Raw genomic sequence first — 17,356 nt, forward strand, 5'->3', positions numbered from 1 at the left:
CCGAAAAGCAAGTGAGCAACACCTCCTTCTATATTCTACACCTATAGACTACGCGTGTAACCTGTAACCACATATCTCATTGCTGAGCACTTCCTTTCTCAACCGAGTCGCACATTTTCGAGTGTGCACAAGTCAGGCAGCACAGGTTGTCCTCAACTCGGGACCATACTTGAACATCATCTGACACTCAGAATCCATCGCTAATGACGACAATCTAGATGCACTCGCCCAGATATATGGCATTTCAAGATAGGAAAGATTCAGCCGACGGGCCCTCAAATTTTGCCAGGAAATTCCAGTCTCGACAATCGTCAACATGCGGCAAAGAAATCAACTTGAGACCAGTGTTGCGTCGGTTCGGTAGGTGCAAATATTCGTGAAACGGAGGGTGAAGCTCGCTTGGTGCGGCGGCCCCCGATCCATATGCCCGCCGAACCATGCGCGATGTTTTCTGTATATTGTTATTTTCTTACCTTCAACGCTCTTGGCTGCGTCGACAAGCTTTCTTGACTTCGTTTCAAGCAGATGTCTTGCCATGTGGTCTGCAACGTGGGCATCGAGCGTCAGAATATATTGCACTGCTGCAGAGAAGTCACATTGTAGAAAGATATAAAGATGCCCGAGTTTTCCGGTCCTTGTATCATTTCCTCTACCACAACAGTCTGCAGGTGAGCTTCTTCACAGCTATTTGTTCTTTTCTCTAGCGACTGGTCGCTTTGCCATTCCTTCATTGCACGCTCCTTCATATCTAGACGCAGACCAAAATTTGAACGGCCGGTTCTCGCGGAAAACAACCAAAATGCAGTATATCATCCCAGCCTTTGTGGCGCTTGCCATCGGCGCCAATGCTGCACCACACCAATGGCACTTCCCATCCGGCTTCCCAGTACCATTAAGTCCAGCCCCAGGTGCTTCCGGTCTTGTCCCAACTGGTACTGATGTCGCTATGCCAACTGGCACTGGTGTCGCTCTGCCAACTGGCACTGGATTCCCAGCGCCACCGAGCTCCAACAGGACTGTCACTCGGGCTGCTGCTGACGATGACGATGATGAGGACGAGGAGGAAGAGGAAGATTCTGGCAGCTCCTTCCCCTTCCCGACCTCCTCCAGCGGCTCTAGCGGCTTCAGCAACTCTACTGCTTCATCTGCTGGCAGCACCGTCACATCCGCTGCAAGCGTCTCTGACGCGAGCTCAGCCTCTTCCGGTGGCAGCCTCCCAGCCTCATCCGGTTCCTCTGCTCTCGATGCCGTCCAGACCATTGCCGCTGGCCAGTCTTTCGATGGTGGCATGGTCATGTACGACAGAGGTGTCGAGTGCACTGGCCAGGCTGAGGGTGGCAGCAGCGATGCTGTCTTCTACCTTGAAGCCGGTGCCAGCATTTCCAACGTCATTATCGGTGAGGACAGACTACTTCAGTAGCTAATTTACGCTAACACACACGCAGGTCCAAACCAGGCCGAGGGAATCCACTGCTTCGGCGAATGCACCCTGAGCAACGTCTGGTGGTCTGCTGTTTGCGAGGACGCCTTCACAATCAAGGAGCAAGATGCTGGCGCTACCACTACCATCACTGGCGGCGGTGCTTTCGGTGCCGAAGACAAGGTCCTCCAGCACAACGGTGGCGGCACTCTCTCCGTCTCTGGCTTCACCGTCGAGACCTTTGGCAAGCTCTACCGCTCTTGCGGAAACTGCGATGAGATGTTCGAGCGCCACGTTATCTTGGACGATATTACCGCTACCGATGGCAAGTCCCTCGCCGGTATCAACTGTAAGTCCAATGTATTGAAGACTCAGGCACAGTTCAGAAGCTAATATATTGACCACAGCCAACTACGGTGACACCGCTACCTTTACTAACATCGTCGTATCCGGTATTAGCGATATCTGCGTTGAGTACGAGGGTAACGACACTGGCGAAGAGCCAGAGAAGACTTCCAGCGGTCCTTCCGACTACTGCATCTACTCCACTTCTGATGTGACTAGCTCTTAGAGCTTGACTCTGAGCTCAGGATGGCCTGCGTTCTATTCACGAGTTGTGTTGTTGATGTAGACTTGTGTACCAGTATCTGTCAATATCAAATCATTGTGCTGCCGAGAAGTTTTCGCCTCTCCTGGCTGCTCTTCTCTCTAAACTGAAACTAAGTGCTTCTTCAACTGATGACAAGCCATACCCGCCCCTCCACCAAACTGTCCCTCCAAAACCCCCTCCCCTCCCTCTTCAACCCCCGAAAACACCTCACAAAATCCTCACTCCCAACCCTACTCTCCCTCAAATTCGAATCAATCAACCAATCCGCCGTCTCCCCCACAACCAACCGGAGTCCCATAATTCCGACTCCGAGTTTTCAAATCCCATCCCTTAAGATCTCGTTCCTAGAGACCCCATCAAACACTGTGCCTAAAGAAAGAGAATTTGTGAAAGCGAGGGGCGTGTTGATGAAGGCCCAGTCGTTCCGGTTAGTTCGCCGTTGCCGTTGAAGGTGAAGGTTGAAGCTGCGCGGGGTTTGTGGTAGTCGGAGGGGGTTCGGGGGGTTATGATTGTCAGGCCTTTTGAGGCTGTAGAAGAAGCTTTGGTGGTGGTGGTGGGAGTGGTGAGTTGAGAGATGTGGACGCCTGGGACGTCGAGGATTGTGTTTGTTGGGCCTGGGGTGTGGATGCCGGGGGAATAGCCTAGGTCGCGAATGCGTGGTGAAGGGGAAGCCATTGAAATTTGAGGTGAGTTGTATGGAGATGTATCTGGCAGTCTGGTCATGTTTCTGCTTGGGCTCAAGCCTTAAGTAGGATTGTTTGATGTAGATCGGCGTCCATGAGGGAGGGGTACTTGATTGGCTGGGTGACTCATGGTGAGTGTTCATGTTCAGTGCTTGCATTTCCAAAGGCAGCGTAACGTCTATGTCAAGCTATGACTGTCCTCCATATAACATATGCGATCTTCTGTCATCTTCCATTTGGCAGCCAGCTTCACGCGTCCGGCATTGATCTGATCAAGCTCCTGGAAAGGAACTCTCATGTCGTCGATGCATGCTGAACGATGCAAATGTCTTTCCGCAGACGATGTTTCAAAATTCTTTGTGACTTCTCCATATACATTGCTTGAACTCATCATCATCATCATCATCATGGCCGTAAACCGGAAGTCGGCATCTGTGGACCGCCCTTGGCGTACACAGCGACTGGAAATTCTGATTCTAGCCAATGCGAATTCGGAGTGAGGGCAAGATGTAAGTCTCGTGGTGTCTGGTAGGGGTTTGGAGTTGATACTTGTGAAGAAGTGCCATCTCGCATGGGTCCTCGGTGTTGAAGATTCTTGCATGCATACGGAAGGCGTCAGCCGGGTATAAAGCGATCAGTCTCAGCATGAGAGGAAGAAGGCGAAGTAGCTGAGCGCCTCACCTAACCTGAAAGGCCCCAGTAAGACCGGCGAAATAGTTGTGGATATTTCAAGTCGAGAGTGCGTAGTTCGCGTCCAATGCTTAGAGAAAATGCTCATGAAACACTGGGATCGTGTTTCCGTGCTTAATGCCGTACGTTCTCCAGAACGTGCGAGTAGTCGAGCAGTATCGTGCAGAAACTTCTCGTGTCCAGTAGAAGGAAACAGATGTGAGTGCTCAGTTTTCGCCTTGCAGTCACTGCTCCCGTCTTGTGCTTGTAGATACTTGAGGAGAACCGAGCTGCACAGTGCATATTGTTCCGTGGACGCATCGAGTCGACTGAATGCGAACGTCAGCCACGCTCGAGTATTGTAAAATACTCAAGGTGCCAACCTGTTACTTTAGGCACTTGCACTCTCCTGCGATAGCACGCCTGGTCTTCGCAGCAACTGGCTTTCTTAGCATAGCACATTCGAGCTGGTTCGGCAAACGACAGCAGAAAAGGTCCATTCTGCTCCAGAATCCGGGCGTCTTCTCTAATTAGGATCTATCCTACAAGTTTCACGGACCTGCCATGCTAGCAAGAGGATGTTTCTCTCCCAGCGAAAATCTTCCTGCCAAAGGTATGTGTACAATTTGCTCATCCCGAGCCAGGGAATGCTGTGCGCATCTCAGTATTCTTACAATTCGTGTCCCGTACAATCGTCCTCTCGTGATTCATCACTCCTGAGTCAACATCAGAATGCGATTCCAAGAGTATAAGTCAGGCGAAGACTTACCGACGCGCTGTGCAAAAACAAACAGGAAGGGCTGGGGGGTCTGATGATGGATGCCAACGCAAAGAGGAATCTCAGGCGGGGAGCATTGGTCGTTCCAGGGGGTCATGTCGACTCTTTCTCAACCAGAGCCGGAGCTAGAGGCGCTACCTTGGCGCTGCTGTGGTTGACGAGCAGCTGGAGTGCGCGGCCGGTTGGACTTGGACGACTTGACTTCCGCGACTTTCTCGCGGAAAGTCTGGCGGCACATTGGGCAGCGGCCTTGCGAAGACTCAGACTGCAGCCAGCCACTAATGCAGTGGGTGTGGAAGCAGTGCGAGCATTCGCCGATGACTGGCAATGATCAGTACATCGTAGACAGGAGCGCAATATGGATCGGACACATACGGATCGGACAGTCCTCCCCAGGGAATTTGCACTTGGAGCAAGTGCCTTCGAACTCGACCCGACAGATGCCACATGTATCGTCAGAGCCCTCCGGTAAATCCCACTTCCATGCGGCGACAGCGTTATAGGAGTTGATGGTGATCTTCATCTTGGCGGCGGTGGATTGAGAATGCGTGGATCGACCAGCTTCAGTGGTGCACGATGTCCTGCTGTCGAGCGGCCACAGATGCTCTTGCTTCGATTTTGACGCCGAATTGTTGGTGGGTAGAACATCAACATCTGGGAAACGCGCCTCGAAGCTGGAGAACGCGTCGGGTTTGATCGGAGTTAAGCTTTCTCCGCTAGAATACGGGCCGCCCCGACCCCTCCGCAGGGTCCAAGCTCAAGCTTTGCGTCCTTGTATCCCTGCATCGCGTGACCGCAAGTCGGGCAAGAACGTTTCGTGAGAGCTGTTTGTCGCAAGAGCAAGGGAGGTGGTGGTTCGGCGATTCTCGTGCTCGCTCTTCTCCACCTCTCGCTGCGTCGGAACAAGGCCGCCTCTCGACAATGGCCGTCGTGTGGATGTCACAGTAAGCCGCTGAGAAGGAAACCTCATGGGCGTGATGGCAACCAGAATCCTCCTTCGACGACCGACTCTCGCGAACAGCCTCAGGGCGCCACGATCACCTTTCAGCTCGCCCGCCATGATACGCTCCGAGAGCAGCTTTACTAGCTATCTCGTCACGCCAGCTCAGCTCGACAAGTCTCTGAAGAAGAATGCGCCATCACGATTGTCGACTGCACCCAAGACTATCCCAGTATGCGGATCTTGGTTCCTGCCGAATGATCCGGAGCAGAGAACAGGGTATGAGGTGTTCAAGAAAGCGCATAGTCCGCAAGCTCGATTCTTCGATCTGGACAAGATCTCCGATACATCCAGTCCATATCCGCACATGCTTCCCAGCCCAGAGGTTTTCAGAGACGCAATGAGAGGGCTTGGCATTAAGCGTGATGACACTGTCGTTGTGTATGATGCCGCGGAGACCGGCATATTCTCCGGGCCGCGAGTTGCCTGGACCTTTAAGGTGTTTGGTCATCCAGAGGTGCACCTGCTGAACAACTTCAGGCTGTGGGTCGAGCAAGGCTACCCGACTGAGGAAGGCGACCAGAAGAAATTCGAAGCGACCGATTATCCCACGCCGGAATTGGACAAGAGTAAGGTAGCTGCCTTTGAGGAAGTAAGGCAGATCGCTTGGGAGCACAATAAGGAGGGCAGCGAGGGTGTGCAGATCTTGGATGCGAGACCTGAAGGACGGTGGAAGGGAACAGATCCTGAGCCACGGCCAGGTCTTTCCTCTGGCCACATCCCTGGGAGCACGTCACTTCCTGTACCAACTCTACTTGACCCAAAGACCAAGACTTTTCTGCCACCCGACGAGCTCCGCAAGATCTTTGAGCAAAAGGGCATTGATCCGAAGAAGCCGATCATTTGCAGCTGTGGCACTGGCGTAACGGCGACTATCATCGATGCTGCGCTCAATGAGGCTGGCTACGGTGATGGAAGTCGCCGAATTTATGACGGCTCTTGGACCGAGTGGGCACAACGCGTCAAACCAAGCGACAACCTCATTGTCAAAGGAAATTGACGATGAGAGGTCTTGCTTCTCCCGTTGATCGGCGTGGATGTGCTGTCTTCAAGGCAGTAGCGTGTGCAGCGTACTCATTGTAGGATATCATGGAGGGCTTGTGGTTCGGGAAATGTGATTTGACGGATCCGAAGTCAATGATGAAGAAGAAGTCTGTCGGTCAAGTGCGTTACCTTGGTCACTTGTCAGCGCTGCGGTCCACACAATAGCTTATGAATCTATTGTTTGCCTCGATGGGATCCACTCTTGTGACTGCTGCTGTTGGCTTCGTGCACCGTCGCAGCTTGCCGCCTGCAGCGTTTGACGATTTCAGTGCATGCTGTGGAACGATAGAGCCTTACCTTTGGCGGCCTGCAAGGAAGCCTATGAACATCGCACAAGCCTTTGTGCGAGGTCTCCTTGCTGAAGAGATATTCTGTGTTCAAGTGAGTCGAAGATGAAGACAAAGACGGACGGCAGGAGAGGACAACACAATTCCTTCTCTGTTGCACTGCAATAGCTCTTGGCATGCTGAGAGCCGGCACGATTCATGCTGATGTGTCTGTAGCTGAAGTTAGGTCAAGTAAAAGAAATCTCGATTGAAAAAAAAAACAATAACAGCTAGGCAGCTGCTCCTGCCCTCAAGGCTTCCAAGCGAGTAAATGAGACCAGTCCACGTGGAAGCCTCACTTCACCTCCGTTACGTCAAACGCTCGAATTCAAAAAGCCGACCCTCGTACCACTTCAACTTCTCCCTCGACATCTGCAATTCTCGCAAAGCAGACACACTCGCTACACCCTCTCCACTAACCGCAATCATGCTCTTCCTCCTCATCACCCTCCTCGCCTTCATCGGCACCATCACAGCCTCACCAACCTTCAACAACGGCGTCTATCGCGACACCACCTCACCACTCTTCGCCAACAACAAGCTCTCCCACGGCATCGCCATCCACCTCACCAACACCAAGACTGGAAACTGTAACGAGTCCCTCCCCCTCCATCTCACGTACATACATGTACTAACCGACCGTCCAATAGGCAGCGCCGTCATCGAAGAAACCCCCTGGTCAATCACCAACATCGTAACCTTCTCCGCCAACCCACACCCTCACGCCGTCTCGTACTTCCTCTTCGATTTCGAAGACACGAACCGCGGCCTCGAGGTCAAGACGCAATGCCAATTTTACTTGCCGGCGGGATCGAACTCGACTCTTCTGGCCGCTGGTGATGGGAACGATTATCACGGCTGTGTGGATGGAGATGTTAGGTTTGCGTGGGATGGGAACTTGTTGAAGGTTCAGCGGTGGTATAGGGATGAGTGGTAAGTTGAGCGAGCAAGGAAAGTGCGAGTGTCAGGGGTGGTTTGCTGATTTTGCTTTGATGCAGTTTGGGTGAGCCGCCGTATGATCATGCGGTTGCTCATGGTCGGGCCAATGTTACGTTGCTCAAGACTAAGGCTATGGATGGTGTGCTGAGTACTCGGACCGAGGTTGCTATGCCGATTAGCTCGTTGTCTTGAGTGCGTCGATGCTGCTCAAGGCCTGCTGAGGGCGATGGAATGCGTATAGAATGGATCGACTGGCGTGATTTTACGTACTTGCAGCATGCTTGACTATCTGAGGTCTCAGGACGAGGTGGAGAGAATTCGACGCGGAACGCGTCGCAGCAATGGAAGGAGCATTGCAGCTAGACTCTGCAGATAGTATTTCCATTGAAACGCAATTCAGCTCATGATCATGACATTGACTCCCAGTTTATTTATATCTATAGGTCCTTGTTCAGTCTTCCTAGCATATATACGCTTCCCATCCCACCCCATCTATCTCCTCTCCACCAACAAGAAATGTATTGACAAGTACCCCAAGACTAAAAACACTCCACAGAAAGCCGCAAGTCCTATCGCATCATTCCACAAAGCAAGCACATCGAACCCAAAACTCGACAAAATCGCCGAACCCGGGACTTCGATGTCCAAACCATACTTGTGGTCTACGAGAGACAAGTATCGGACTTCATTAACAATCAATCCCTCGAAGGCGAAGTGAAAGATCGATAACTAAACACACGACATCATTAGCAACTTCCTTCCCGATATAAGGTGGTATGGATGGATATTGCTTACCGATTGCAACCACAAAAGCGGCTTAGGAATCGTCTCATGATTCAACAAAAATCCACCGAACAACAAACTGAACAGCATGACAAGCACGCCCAAAAGATTTGCGACGCCTTGGTTACGTACGCAGATGCCGATGAAAAGCATCACCATAGCAGCAGCCAAATTAAAAAGCACGATAAACAAAATGAATTTAAAAAATTCGCCCCAAGAAGGGATTAATCCCGTCATAGGATATACGATACAACCCATGATAATCGGCGGAATGAGGCGGAGAGGGACGATATCGAAGACCAGTTTCGCAAGGTAGTAAGCTGGGGGAGCGTAATATCCTTTCGCCCGTTCGCGGAGGAATAAAAGGCGTTCGGGGGCGAAGACGGTGAGAGATGTCAAAGCGCTGAAACCGTAGAGGGCGAGTAAAAAGAAGAAGAATCCGAGGCGGTTTTGGAAACCTTTGAGATCGTCGGTCAGGCCGTAGAATAGGAAGCCGGTGAAGACTGCGAGGACGATGGCGATGGCGTAGTGGGTGAGCATGAGCATGGGATCGCGGTAGAGGTTTCGCCATGTTCGGAAGGAGAGGATGATGAATTGTCTGTGGATCCAGGGTTTGCGGTAGCCTTTGACTTTGCCGCCTAGACTGCCGTTCGGCGTGCCCGTTGCGTGGCCGTTCATGTCGGTGCCAGAGACCATGTTGTGTATGTCGTTGCGAAGTTCTTGAGCGACTTCTGAGTTGCGATAGCCTGAGACGAGAAGGTCTAGGTTGGTGCCCGTCGCGCCTTCTTCGGCTGGTGGGAGGTTGTCTGGATCTTCTGCGATGTGTGGTATCGGCTGGCCTTGCTGCTTGTTCAATCTCACCCACTGTTGATCTCTGCCCTCCATGTCTCTTTCGAACGCGCTATCAGCGCCATCACTACGGACGCTTGGGGCACTCGGAAGCTCGATGGAGCCAGGCTTTCTGGAGTACAGCTGCCTCTCTTGCTGTTTTCGTATGCTATCCTTTCTTTTCCCGCGTGGACGAAGCAGGGGTTCTCCAACTGATGCTGTCGACTCGCCCAAGCTCACATTGCTGATGCTCGGAATGCTCTTGATCGCCATGGTGGAGCTAGCACGTGTGATCCTTCCGTCTGCTTCAGCGAGCTGTTCTTCGAGATCATCATCGTCGCTGACGGGAGCGCTGGCGTGCATCGTCAAGTCAATGAGGTAGTCGGCAATGTTGAAACCAAGCGGGCAGGAATAGCCGATGCTGTCAAAGTAACTTTGGCAGTCTCTGAAGGGACCGCTGTATACGGTCCGACCGTGGGCGAGGAGAATGAGTTGGTCGAACAAGGCGACGATATTCGAGCGTGGCTGATGGATGGTAAAGACGACTGTTCTGTTGTAGGTCTTGACCAGCGTAACGAGGCACTCGATGACGTTGAACGCGTTGAATGCATCGAGACCAGACGTTGGCTCGTCCAGGAACAGGATGCTTGGACTGGTGACGAGTTCGCAAGCGATGCCTACACGTCGCTTCTCGCCACCAGAAATGCCGCGGCCGTGACCAGAGTCCTCGGAACCAATGATCTGATCCTTGATGTGGTAGATGCCAAGTTGTCGTTCTATGTCTTCCACTTTCTGCTCCTTTGCCGCACGGCTCATCTCTCTTGGCAGTCGCAGCAGGGCAGAGTCCAAGATGGTCTCGTGCACAGTCAGTGTTGGGAGCATGGTATCATCTTGGTCGACAAAGCCGATGACGTTTTGGAATTGGTCATCTGAGACTTTCTCGCCATTCAACCACGCCTCGCCTGTGACGAGTCCACGTTTCCTCTTCCGAGCGAGGATGTCCAAGAATGTAGTCTTGCCAGCGCCGGAAGCACCCATGATCGCCATGAGCTCTCCTGGATGCACAGCACCGGTGACATTGGTCAGAATCTGCTTGCCCTTGAGGTTGTAGGAGATGTTCTCGAAAAGGAGAGCGGCAGGTTTGTGGTCAGCAAGCAGTCTGGCGTTCTCTTCCTCCTCGTCCTCGGAGAGATGGATGTAGCCCCATTTACGACCAGCAAATCGTCGATTGAGAAAGAAGATCAACAGTACGACTGCAACAATGAACAGCGCGACTCCAGAAATGACACCAGCAATCAGCGGCGTGTTGATGGTCTTGATGGGTCGTTGGTAACCAGGCACTTCATTCTTGTACAGGCACTCGCCACTGTGGCACTTCAAGAAGATGCTCTTGTCGCCAAAAACGCTCGAAATCAAGCCATTCATTCCAGGTTCAGAGAAGGCACTGCCATCGTCCGGCGAGCCACCATCAGTGCTGGTCGACCTGAACTCCGCTGGGCCTTTGATCTCCTCCTCCAGAAAGTCTCCAATGTCGATGCTGCCATTCTCGCCACAGAGCATGCGACCCGGCACGCACTTACACTTGATGTTCTCGCATTTGTACTTGGTCGTGTTTCGGTTCGCGCTAGCCTGCGCTTCCCAGCTGCACGTGTCCAGACCACAGTAGAAGCTCTCCCTCTGGTCCACCCAAAACTGAAAATTACACTCGGCTCTTTCAGCATTACAGCTGAAGGTGGCTGATGGCTTCTTCTCCTTCAGCGTGTCTAAAATCTTCTTGTTCGTGATGTCACAGATCTGGAAGTTCTCTTTCTGCATCACACCTTCCCGATAGCACACACCGCCTTCTCCCGTTGGCATCAGAGCGTTGCACGCTTGATTTGTCTTGCACACATTGCAATTGATGCCCTCCCATCCCTCTTTGCACTGACAAGGCTCGTCTCCTTGGCGAGGCAATCGGTCCTTGCCATCCGGAAGAGCACCGCATAGAGGCTGACTGCAGTCGTCGCCACCAAAGCCCGGAGGACAAGAGCACTTGCCACTACTCTTGGTACAGTTGCCGAACTGCAGGCAGGGCATATCTGCCAAGTTGCAATTGAAGCATGGCGGGCAGTCTTCGGGTCGCTTGTCTCGGGGGTATAGCTCGAATGGGTTGCGGGATAGCAGTAGATGGTCGCTGGTGGAGTAGTACTGATGATGCGTCTGCCGGGCGGCGAGGACTGTGGATGGTAGAGACAGGAGTGCCGCTATGGACGCAGAGCAGAGGAAGCGCCACATGATATGTCGAGCGACTGCAGCTGGCGAGTCGCGTAACGTAGGCTCAAGGATGCTGTAAGCAGATAAGAAGCCGAAGCTGTTGGACGGCGGGCGTGTTTCAGCGCATGGAGGGGAGCGTGGCAGTAGAATAATGCAAAACAATGTACGGAGAATCAGAAATTGACGCCTGGGAACGTCTGTGGCAGGCGAGCCGAGCGTGAAGTGTGATGGCGATGGCGATGGCGACTTGAGACGTGTGGCGGTACAAGCTGCCTTCCATTCTGGGCGAGATCACGCGAAGGCCGAGGCGAGGCGAGGCGCTGCACGTGGCAGAACGGCGTATTCTAAGTACAGGACGATTAAGCGGGATGGCGGACGGGGGTAATCCCTGAAAACGGGATCTAACTGGTTAAAGCTAGTGTACTGCCTAAAGATATTATTCGCACCTTTAAGAAGTTTACGTCTAACGTCTTTAAGCTAGCTACTATTTACTATACTTTTCTAGAAGGTTAAGAATACTAAGAACCCGGGTTTATAACTCTCGTAGATCTTCGAAATTAGACTTCTTTATACCTTTAAGTACGATAATGCCTATATAAGGTCTTACCGCTATTAAATCTAGCCTCTTATAATATCTTATTATACGTTACTATCGCTAGAAGTCGCTATTCTTATTACTACGTTAATAGCGACTAATCTCTAGCGCCTATATCTCGAATACTACGCTATAGCGGAGGTACGCGCGTCTCGCTCGCGGAAGCTAGTTTCGAAGGACCTACTAGCGTATAAGGAGGCTACTAAGTAGCGTAAGTCGCTTATAAAAAAGAAAAGTAAGAAGAAGGTCGACGGCGGCGGCGGCGGCAGAAAGCAGAAGACGGCGTAGTAGAAGAAGTTTAATAATATACTAGCATTCGAGGCTACGGCGTAGAAGGAATACTAGATTAACGATACTACTACGGCCGTAGAAGTTAATATCGCTAGCGTTAATATTAGCGAGTTAACGCGTTTAGCTAAAGCCTCGCCTACGAGATAGTAGGCGCGGCGCCTAGTAAAGGGTTAGTAGGTAAATAAGGAAGATATATCTACGCTGTCTTATAACCCTCGTAAGGACCTATAGTATAAGCAAACCTAGCGCCTTCTTACTAGTAATAATAAGCTAGCCTTCGAGAACTATAACCGTACCGGCGCTAGTACTTAATATACTAAAGATGCGTACTATTAGGCCGTCGAGGAAGCGTAGAAGAAGCAGCTCTATATCGGTAACTATATATTAATCGTATCTACGTTTAAAGTGCCAAAGAGTAACTAGTTTAAGCAGAGTTAGAAGAAAGGTAAGGTAACGATATTCTTACTATTATCTAACGGATATATCCGCTTAACTTTATATACTAATTTCTTCTATAGCGGACAATTATAATAAAGCTCTCGACTACGCCGTAGAGTTAATAAATAATGCTAGAGACAAGATTAAGATTAATATTAAGTTTAAGACTACTACGAAGGATACCGGCTCTAGAGCTATTCTTAAGGTTAGTAAATTAAAGCCGAACGATTAGTAGAATATCGACGGTCTTACCTTTATCGCTAAAGAACAGAAGTTAGGCAACTATACGACTAAGCTACTTGCTAATTATATATATACCCTCCCTAGCTACGAGAACTGTAGCTAATACTGCTATAGACCTAAAGGCTTGCCGGATATTAATCGTAACTATTACTAGCTCTATAGCGAGGCTATAAAGCTATAGTCTTATACCCTTACTATAAAGCAAGAAGGCGTAACTTTAATAAAGCCGCCGTATAGTGTATTCGCTAAGATATAGTAATATAAGGAGAAGATATAGTCTCGTAAACCTGCTAGTCTACTTGCCGCTATAAAAGAGCCCTTCTAATTGTAGACTCTAGTAAGGGTACGCTCTACGCCTATAGTTTATCTACCTCCGGCTTCTACTATCGATTACGCTAGTCTTATATAGACAATATTGCGAAATGTCCGCGACTACGTAGACTATATATATAGTAGACACATATTCGATATAGCGTAAAATGGCAGCGAACAATTAGAGACGAAGGGAAGACAGTTACGAAGGAAGGGAGGACGAATAGAAAGCACTATATACTAGGGTAGAGGAGGTGCTAAAGGCGGAAGATAGAAGAACCCCTAAGAGGGCATATAGGATAATAATCTTAGAACTCCTTAGAGGACTGAAAGCAATCTATAGCTAGGCAAGCTACGTAATTACAAAGGTAGCTAATACAGTCGCAATAAAGATTACGAAGAAACAATAGGAGATAAGCCTAAACTACCGTACCTAGGCAGCAGTAGCTAGTTAGGAGGCGCTAAAACCCCCGAGGACAGTAGTTAGAGTCTATATTACGGACCTATAGGAGCAAAAGGAAATCCAAGGACTTATAGGGAAAGAGATTGTAGAAAGAATTATAGTTAAAGAAGTAATTAGGGCTAGGAACGAAGGGAAAGGGGTAATTAAGCTATTTATAGTATAAGAGTAGGATAAAAAGAAGCTAGAAACACAAAAAGAATAGATAACTAAGATAGGGAAAATAGTAAAGGTCTCCTAATAGCAATTTATGATTATAGCCTATAGCATAATAAGAAGCTTTAAGGAAGAACAGGATGTTAAGAGCCTATAGAGATAAAACTAAGCTATATGCCTAGGCCTAAAGATTACAAAAGTAGTATAGATTAAAAGGAAAATTAAAGAGACTAAGAAGCAGTCTTCCCTAATTATCTAGGTAGGGAGTGCAGAGTAAGCTAATATAGTGCTAGATTAGGGGTTGTTCTAGGACTTTAAAAGATTAGAAACAGAGATACATAGAAGCAACTATAGGATAATGCAGTACTTTAAATGTCAATACTATAGACACTTAGTAGCTAAGTGCATAAAGATAACTAATACCTACTCCTATTATATAGGGGATTACTAGGTTAAAGAATGCAAAGCATATAAGGGAGAGGCAAGATATGTATACTATACTAAAAGACACCCCTCTTAGGCGAAGGAATGCCTAGTAAGAATATAGGCAGCTAGGAAGGCAAAGGAAGCTAGAATCAATATACTAAAAAGATACGCAACAAGCTAGGGCAGCTAGGTGCAGAAGCAACCTAGCTAAGTGCTATAAAAGAGGTCTAGACAAGATAATAGGTTTACATTTAGGGCCTTACTAGTATAAGAGAGTCACTAGCAACTAGGGAGACTAAGATACCTTAACATTGTAGGAAAGGAAGTAGGGTAGACAAAGCTTAGTTAAATATTAGTCTAAAGTAAGGGAAGACTAAAGGAAAACTTATAGGGAAATAATATAGATAAAACCTAATAAACATTGCAACATTACTAAACATTATATAGTACAATATCAACAAGAGTAAAGACAAGGTATAGAGGAGCTTCCTATAAGCACTAAACCTAAAAGAACATTACATTATTACAATCTAAGAGCCCTAGCTTAACCTATATATAAAGAGACTAGCAATAGTCAAAGACCTAAGATACTACCTAATTATCTACAACTAGGGAGCCTTAAGGATATACATCTATATTAGCAAGGAGATAGATACAGAAACCTAGTAGGCTATACTATAGGAGGATAGGGACCTAATATTAGTTTAAGTAGATACATCCTAAGGTACACTCTAAGTCTACTATATATACAACCTACTACTAGACTTAAGAAGCAGTACCTAACTAAAAACCCTAGAAAGACTACCTAGAGTTATCTAGGGGAACACCTACTAAATCCTACTTAGGGATTTCAACCTCTACTACCCCCTCTAGGGCTTAGACTTTACCCTAGCTTACTACTTCTTAGTAGGAAGACTAATTAATATATTAGAGAGGGAAGGAATAGAAATTGTTACCCTAAAGGGACTAATTACTTAGGAGGCAAGAGGAAGCAGCAGCATACTAGACCTATACTTTACATTATATTAGATTAGGAACAGGATTATAAGATGCAGGGTCAACTAGGAGCTAGAAGAATTATTAGACCACTTCCCGGTATAGATTGAGCTAAATGTCTAAGCCAATTAGGAAAGGGAACTAGAGGAGAAGCTTAACTAGAAAGGTACCTAATAGGATAGGATTAGGGAGGAACTAGAAAGGGACCCAAAACTAGAGGAACTCTTAATAAAGTACCTCCTAAGGCTAGAGGACATTAACAAGGCAGTAGAAGAACTAATAGGAATCCTAAAGTAGGTAGCTAGAAAGCATACCCTAGTAAAGAAACATTCACTATACTAGTAACTATACTAGACTAGTAAGTATATAAGGAAGGTTAAAGCAGTAAGGAAGGCTAGGAGGCAGTAGACACAAACCTACACCTAGGAAGTATAGGACAACTATAACAAAGCCTACTAAGAAAAGAAGATCTAGATTAAGAAGGATAAGATACAAGAATAGAGATCTACAATAGGAATGATTACAAAGAAACTAGAGGAGATATAGAGGATAGCTAAATAGGCAAGGAGACCTAAATAGGATAAAGATATGCTACTACAATTCCCGGACATTATAGACTAACAAGGACAAATACAGACTATAATAGAAGGGAAAGCAAGAGCCCTAGGCTAATACTTCTTCTATAGAAAAGTACAAGCAGACCTATTAGATATAAAAGAGAAAGAATAAGAGACTCTACTACTAGGCATACTAAGAGACACCTAGGTTAAACCCGAAACTATTAAAAGGATCCTAAAGAAAATTCTAGGCAACAAGGCACTAGGAGAAGACAAGATCTACAACAAACTTCTAAAAGTATATAGGAAGGGGCTAGTCCTAGTACTAGCTAATATCTTTTTATAAAGCCTAGTACTAGGACACTACCTAAGACTATTTAGGAAGTCCCTAATAGTAGTGCTAAAGAAGCCCTAGAAGGAAGACTATACGCAGCTTAAGGCCTACAGACTAATAGCCCTACTTAATATAATAGGCAAGGTGCTAGAAAAAATTGTCGCTAAAAGGCTAACAACCTTTGCCGAGGAAAGGAACATCCTTCCTAAAGGCTAGATAGGAGGAAGAAAGAAGAGGTTAACACTAATAGCTATAGAACTAATTATAGAACAGATTAAGCATATTTAGCACTATAGTTAAAACTAGGTAGCAACCCTCCTCTCCCTTAATATCTTAGGAGCCTTTAATAATGTCTCCTATAAAAGGCTCCTATATATACTTAAATAGAAGGCTATACTAAACTAGATAGTCCAATTCATCTAGTCCTTCCTATAGGAAAGGTTAATATAGCTCATTCTAGGCAAATTCAAATCAGACCTAATACTAACTAAAAAGGGAATCCCTTAAGGATTAATACTCTCCCTAATCCTCTTCCTTATCTTTATAGTAGACCTACTCCTACTCCTAGAATTAAGAAACATATTAGCATTAGGGTTTGTAAATAATACAAACATCCTAGCCTAGTCTAAGACAATAGAAACCAACTGCAAGATCCTAGAAGAGAAGCACTAGGAGTATAAAAAATAGGTAAAGAGATATAGAGCAAAATTCGCCCTAGAAAAATACTAGCTTATCTACTTTAGTAAGGCTAAATCAACCTACAACATAAAGCAATTAATCACTATCTAAGGCTTTGAAACCCAACTATTAGCAGAGCTTAGGGTACTAGGGATCTAGCTAGACCTAAAACTAAATTAGGGACTATAAGTAAAGAAGGCAAAGCAGAGGGCAGATGCTAATATGCAATCTATTAATAGGCTTATAGCCTCTATATAGGGGGCTACATTCGAGAAAGCTAAAGTTATATACAAAGCAATTGTTAAGCTAGCAATGCTATATAGAGTATAGATATAGACAGCCTAGGAGAAAATACTAAAGAGAATCGAGCAACTAGTTAGTAGGTCCTAAACCTAAGGCCTAAAGAAAATCCTAGGAGCATATAAAACTATACCTATAAGGGTAGTAGAAATAGAATCAGGGATCCTACTAGTCAAACAATACTTCAAGGGACTAAGACACTAATATGCAGCAAAGACAATGGAATACCTAGCCTAA

At 47.5% G+C, this 17,356-nt stretch overlaps 6 protein-coding genes across 6 annotated transcripts; 3 read left to right on the forward strand and 3 right to left on the reverse strand.

Annotated features, from left to right (window-relative positions):
- Positions 1 to 1,213: 1,213 nt before the first annotated feature.
- On the forward strand, positions 1,214 to 1,967 carry MYCFIDRAFT_23004 (polysaccharide lyase family 3 protein; the record flags this gene model as incomplete). The annotated part of the gene is made up of 3 exons (XM_007921481.1): positions 1,214 to 1,397; positions 1,446 to 1,769; positions 1,828 to 1,967. Coding segments are annotated over 3 exons (648 nt in total), but the record flags the coding sequence as incomplete, so codon positions are not given.
- Positions 1,968 to 2,399: 432 nt separating this feature from the next.
- Positions 2,400 to 3,286, reverse strand: MYCFIDRAFT_171123 (uncharacterized protein; the record flags this gene model as incomplete). The annotated part of the gene is made up of 5 exons (XM_007924041.1): positions 2,400 to 2,773; positions 2,823 to 2,864; positions 2,909 to 3,025; positions 3,055 to 3,099; positions 3,133 to 3,286. 5 exons carry the CDS (start codon positions 3,284 to 3,286, stop codon positions 2,400 to 2,402), a joined length of 732 nt encoding a protein of 243 aa, XP_007922232.1.
- A 983-nt stretch (positions 3,287 to 4,269) lies between these two features.
- On the reverse strand, positions 4,270 to 4,683 carry MYCFIDRAFT_78504 (uncharacterized protein; the record flags this gene model as incomplete). The annotated part of the gene is made up of 2 exons (XM_007922321.1): positions 4,270 to 4,481; positions 4,536 to 4,683. 2 exons carry the CDS (start codon positions 4,681 to 4,683, stop codon positions 4,270 to 4,272), a joined length of 360 nt encoding a protein of 119 aa, XP_007920512.1.
- A 400-nt stretch (positions 4,684 to 5,083) lies between these two features.
- Positions 5,084 to 6,401, forward strand: MYCFIDRAFT_210168 (uncharacterized protein). Its single transcript, XM_007924042.1, has one exon. The coding sequence runs from the start codon at positions 5,129 to 5,131 to the stop codon at positions 6,158 to 6,160; it is 1,032 nt and encodes a 343-aa protein (XP_007922233.1). The 5' UTR covers positions 5,084 to 5,128; the 3' UTR covers positions 6,161 to 6,401.
- A 556-nt stretch (positions 6,402 to 6,957) lies between these two features.
- MYCFIDRAFT_193563 (uncharacterized protein) lies at positions 6,958 to 7,832 on the forward strand (the record flags this gene model as incomplete). Its single annotated transcript, XM_007924043.1, has 4 exons — positions 6,958 to 7,120; positions 7,181 to 7,463; positions 7,529 to 7,608; positions 7,771 to 7,832. The coding sequence occupies 4 exons, from the start codon at positions 6,958 to 6,960 to the stop codon at positions 7,830 to 7,832; spliced, it is 588 nt and encodes a 195-aa protein (XP_007922234.1).
- Positions 7,833 to 7,961: 129 nt separating this feature from the next.
- Positions 7,962 to 11,354, reverse strand: MYCFIDRAFT_217173 (ABC transporter, ABC-G family WBC-type; the record flags this gene model as incomplete). The annotated part of the gene is made up of 2 exons (XM_007924097.1): positions 7,962 to 8,198; positions 8,265 to 11,354. The coding sequence occupies 2 exons, from the start codon at positions 11,352 to 11,354 to the stop codon at positions 7,962 to 7,964; spliced, it is 3,327 nt and encodes a 1,108-aa protein (XP_007922288.1).
- Positions 11,355 to 17,356: the final 6,002 nt, after the last annotated feature.

Source organism: Pseudocercospora fijiensis (assembly GCF_000340215.1).
Source record: "Pseudocercospora fijiensis CIRAD86 unplaced genomic scaffold MYCFIscaffold_1, whole genome shotgun sequence".
Classification (NCBI taxonomy): Eukaryota; Fungi; Ascomycota; class Dothideomycetes; order Mycosphaerellales; family Mycosphaerellaceae; genus Pseudocercospora; species Pseudocercospora fijiensis.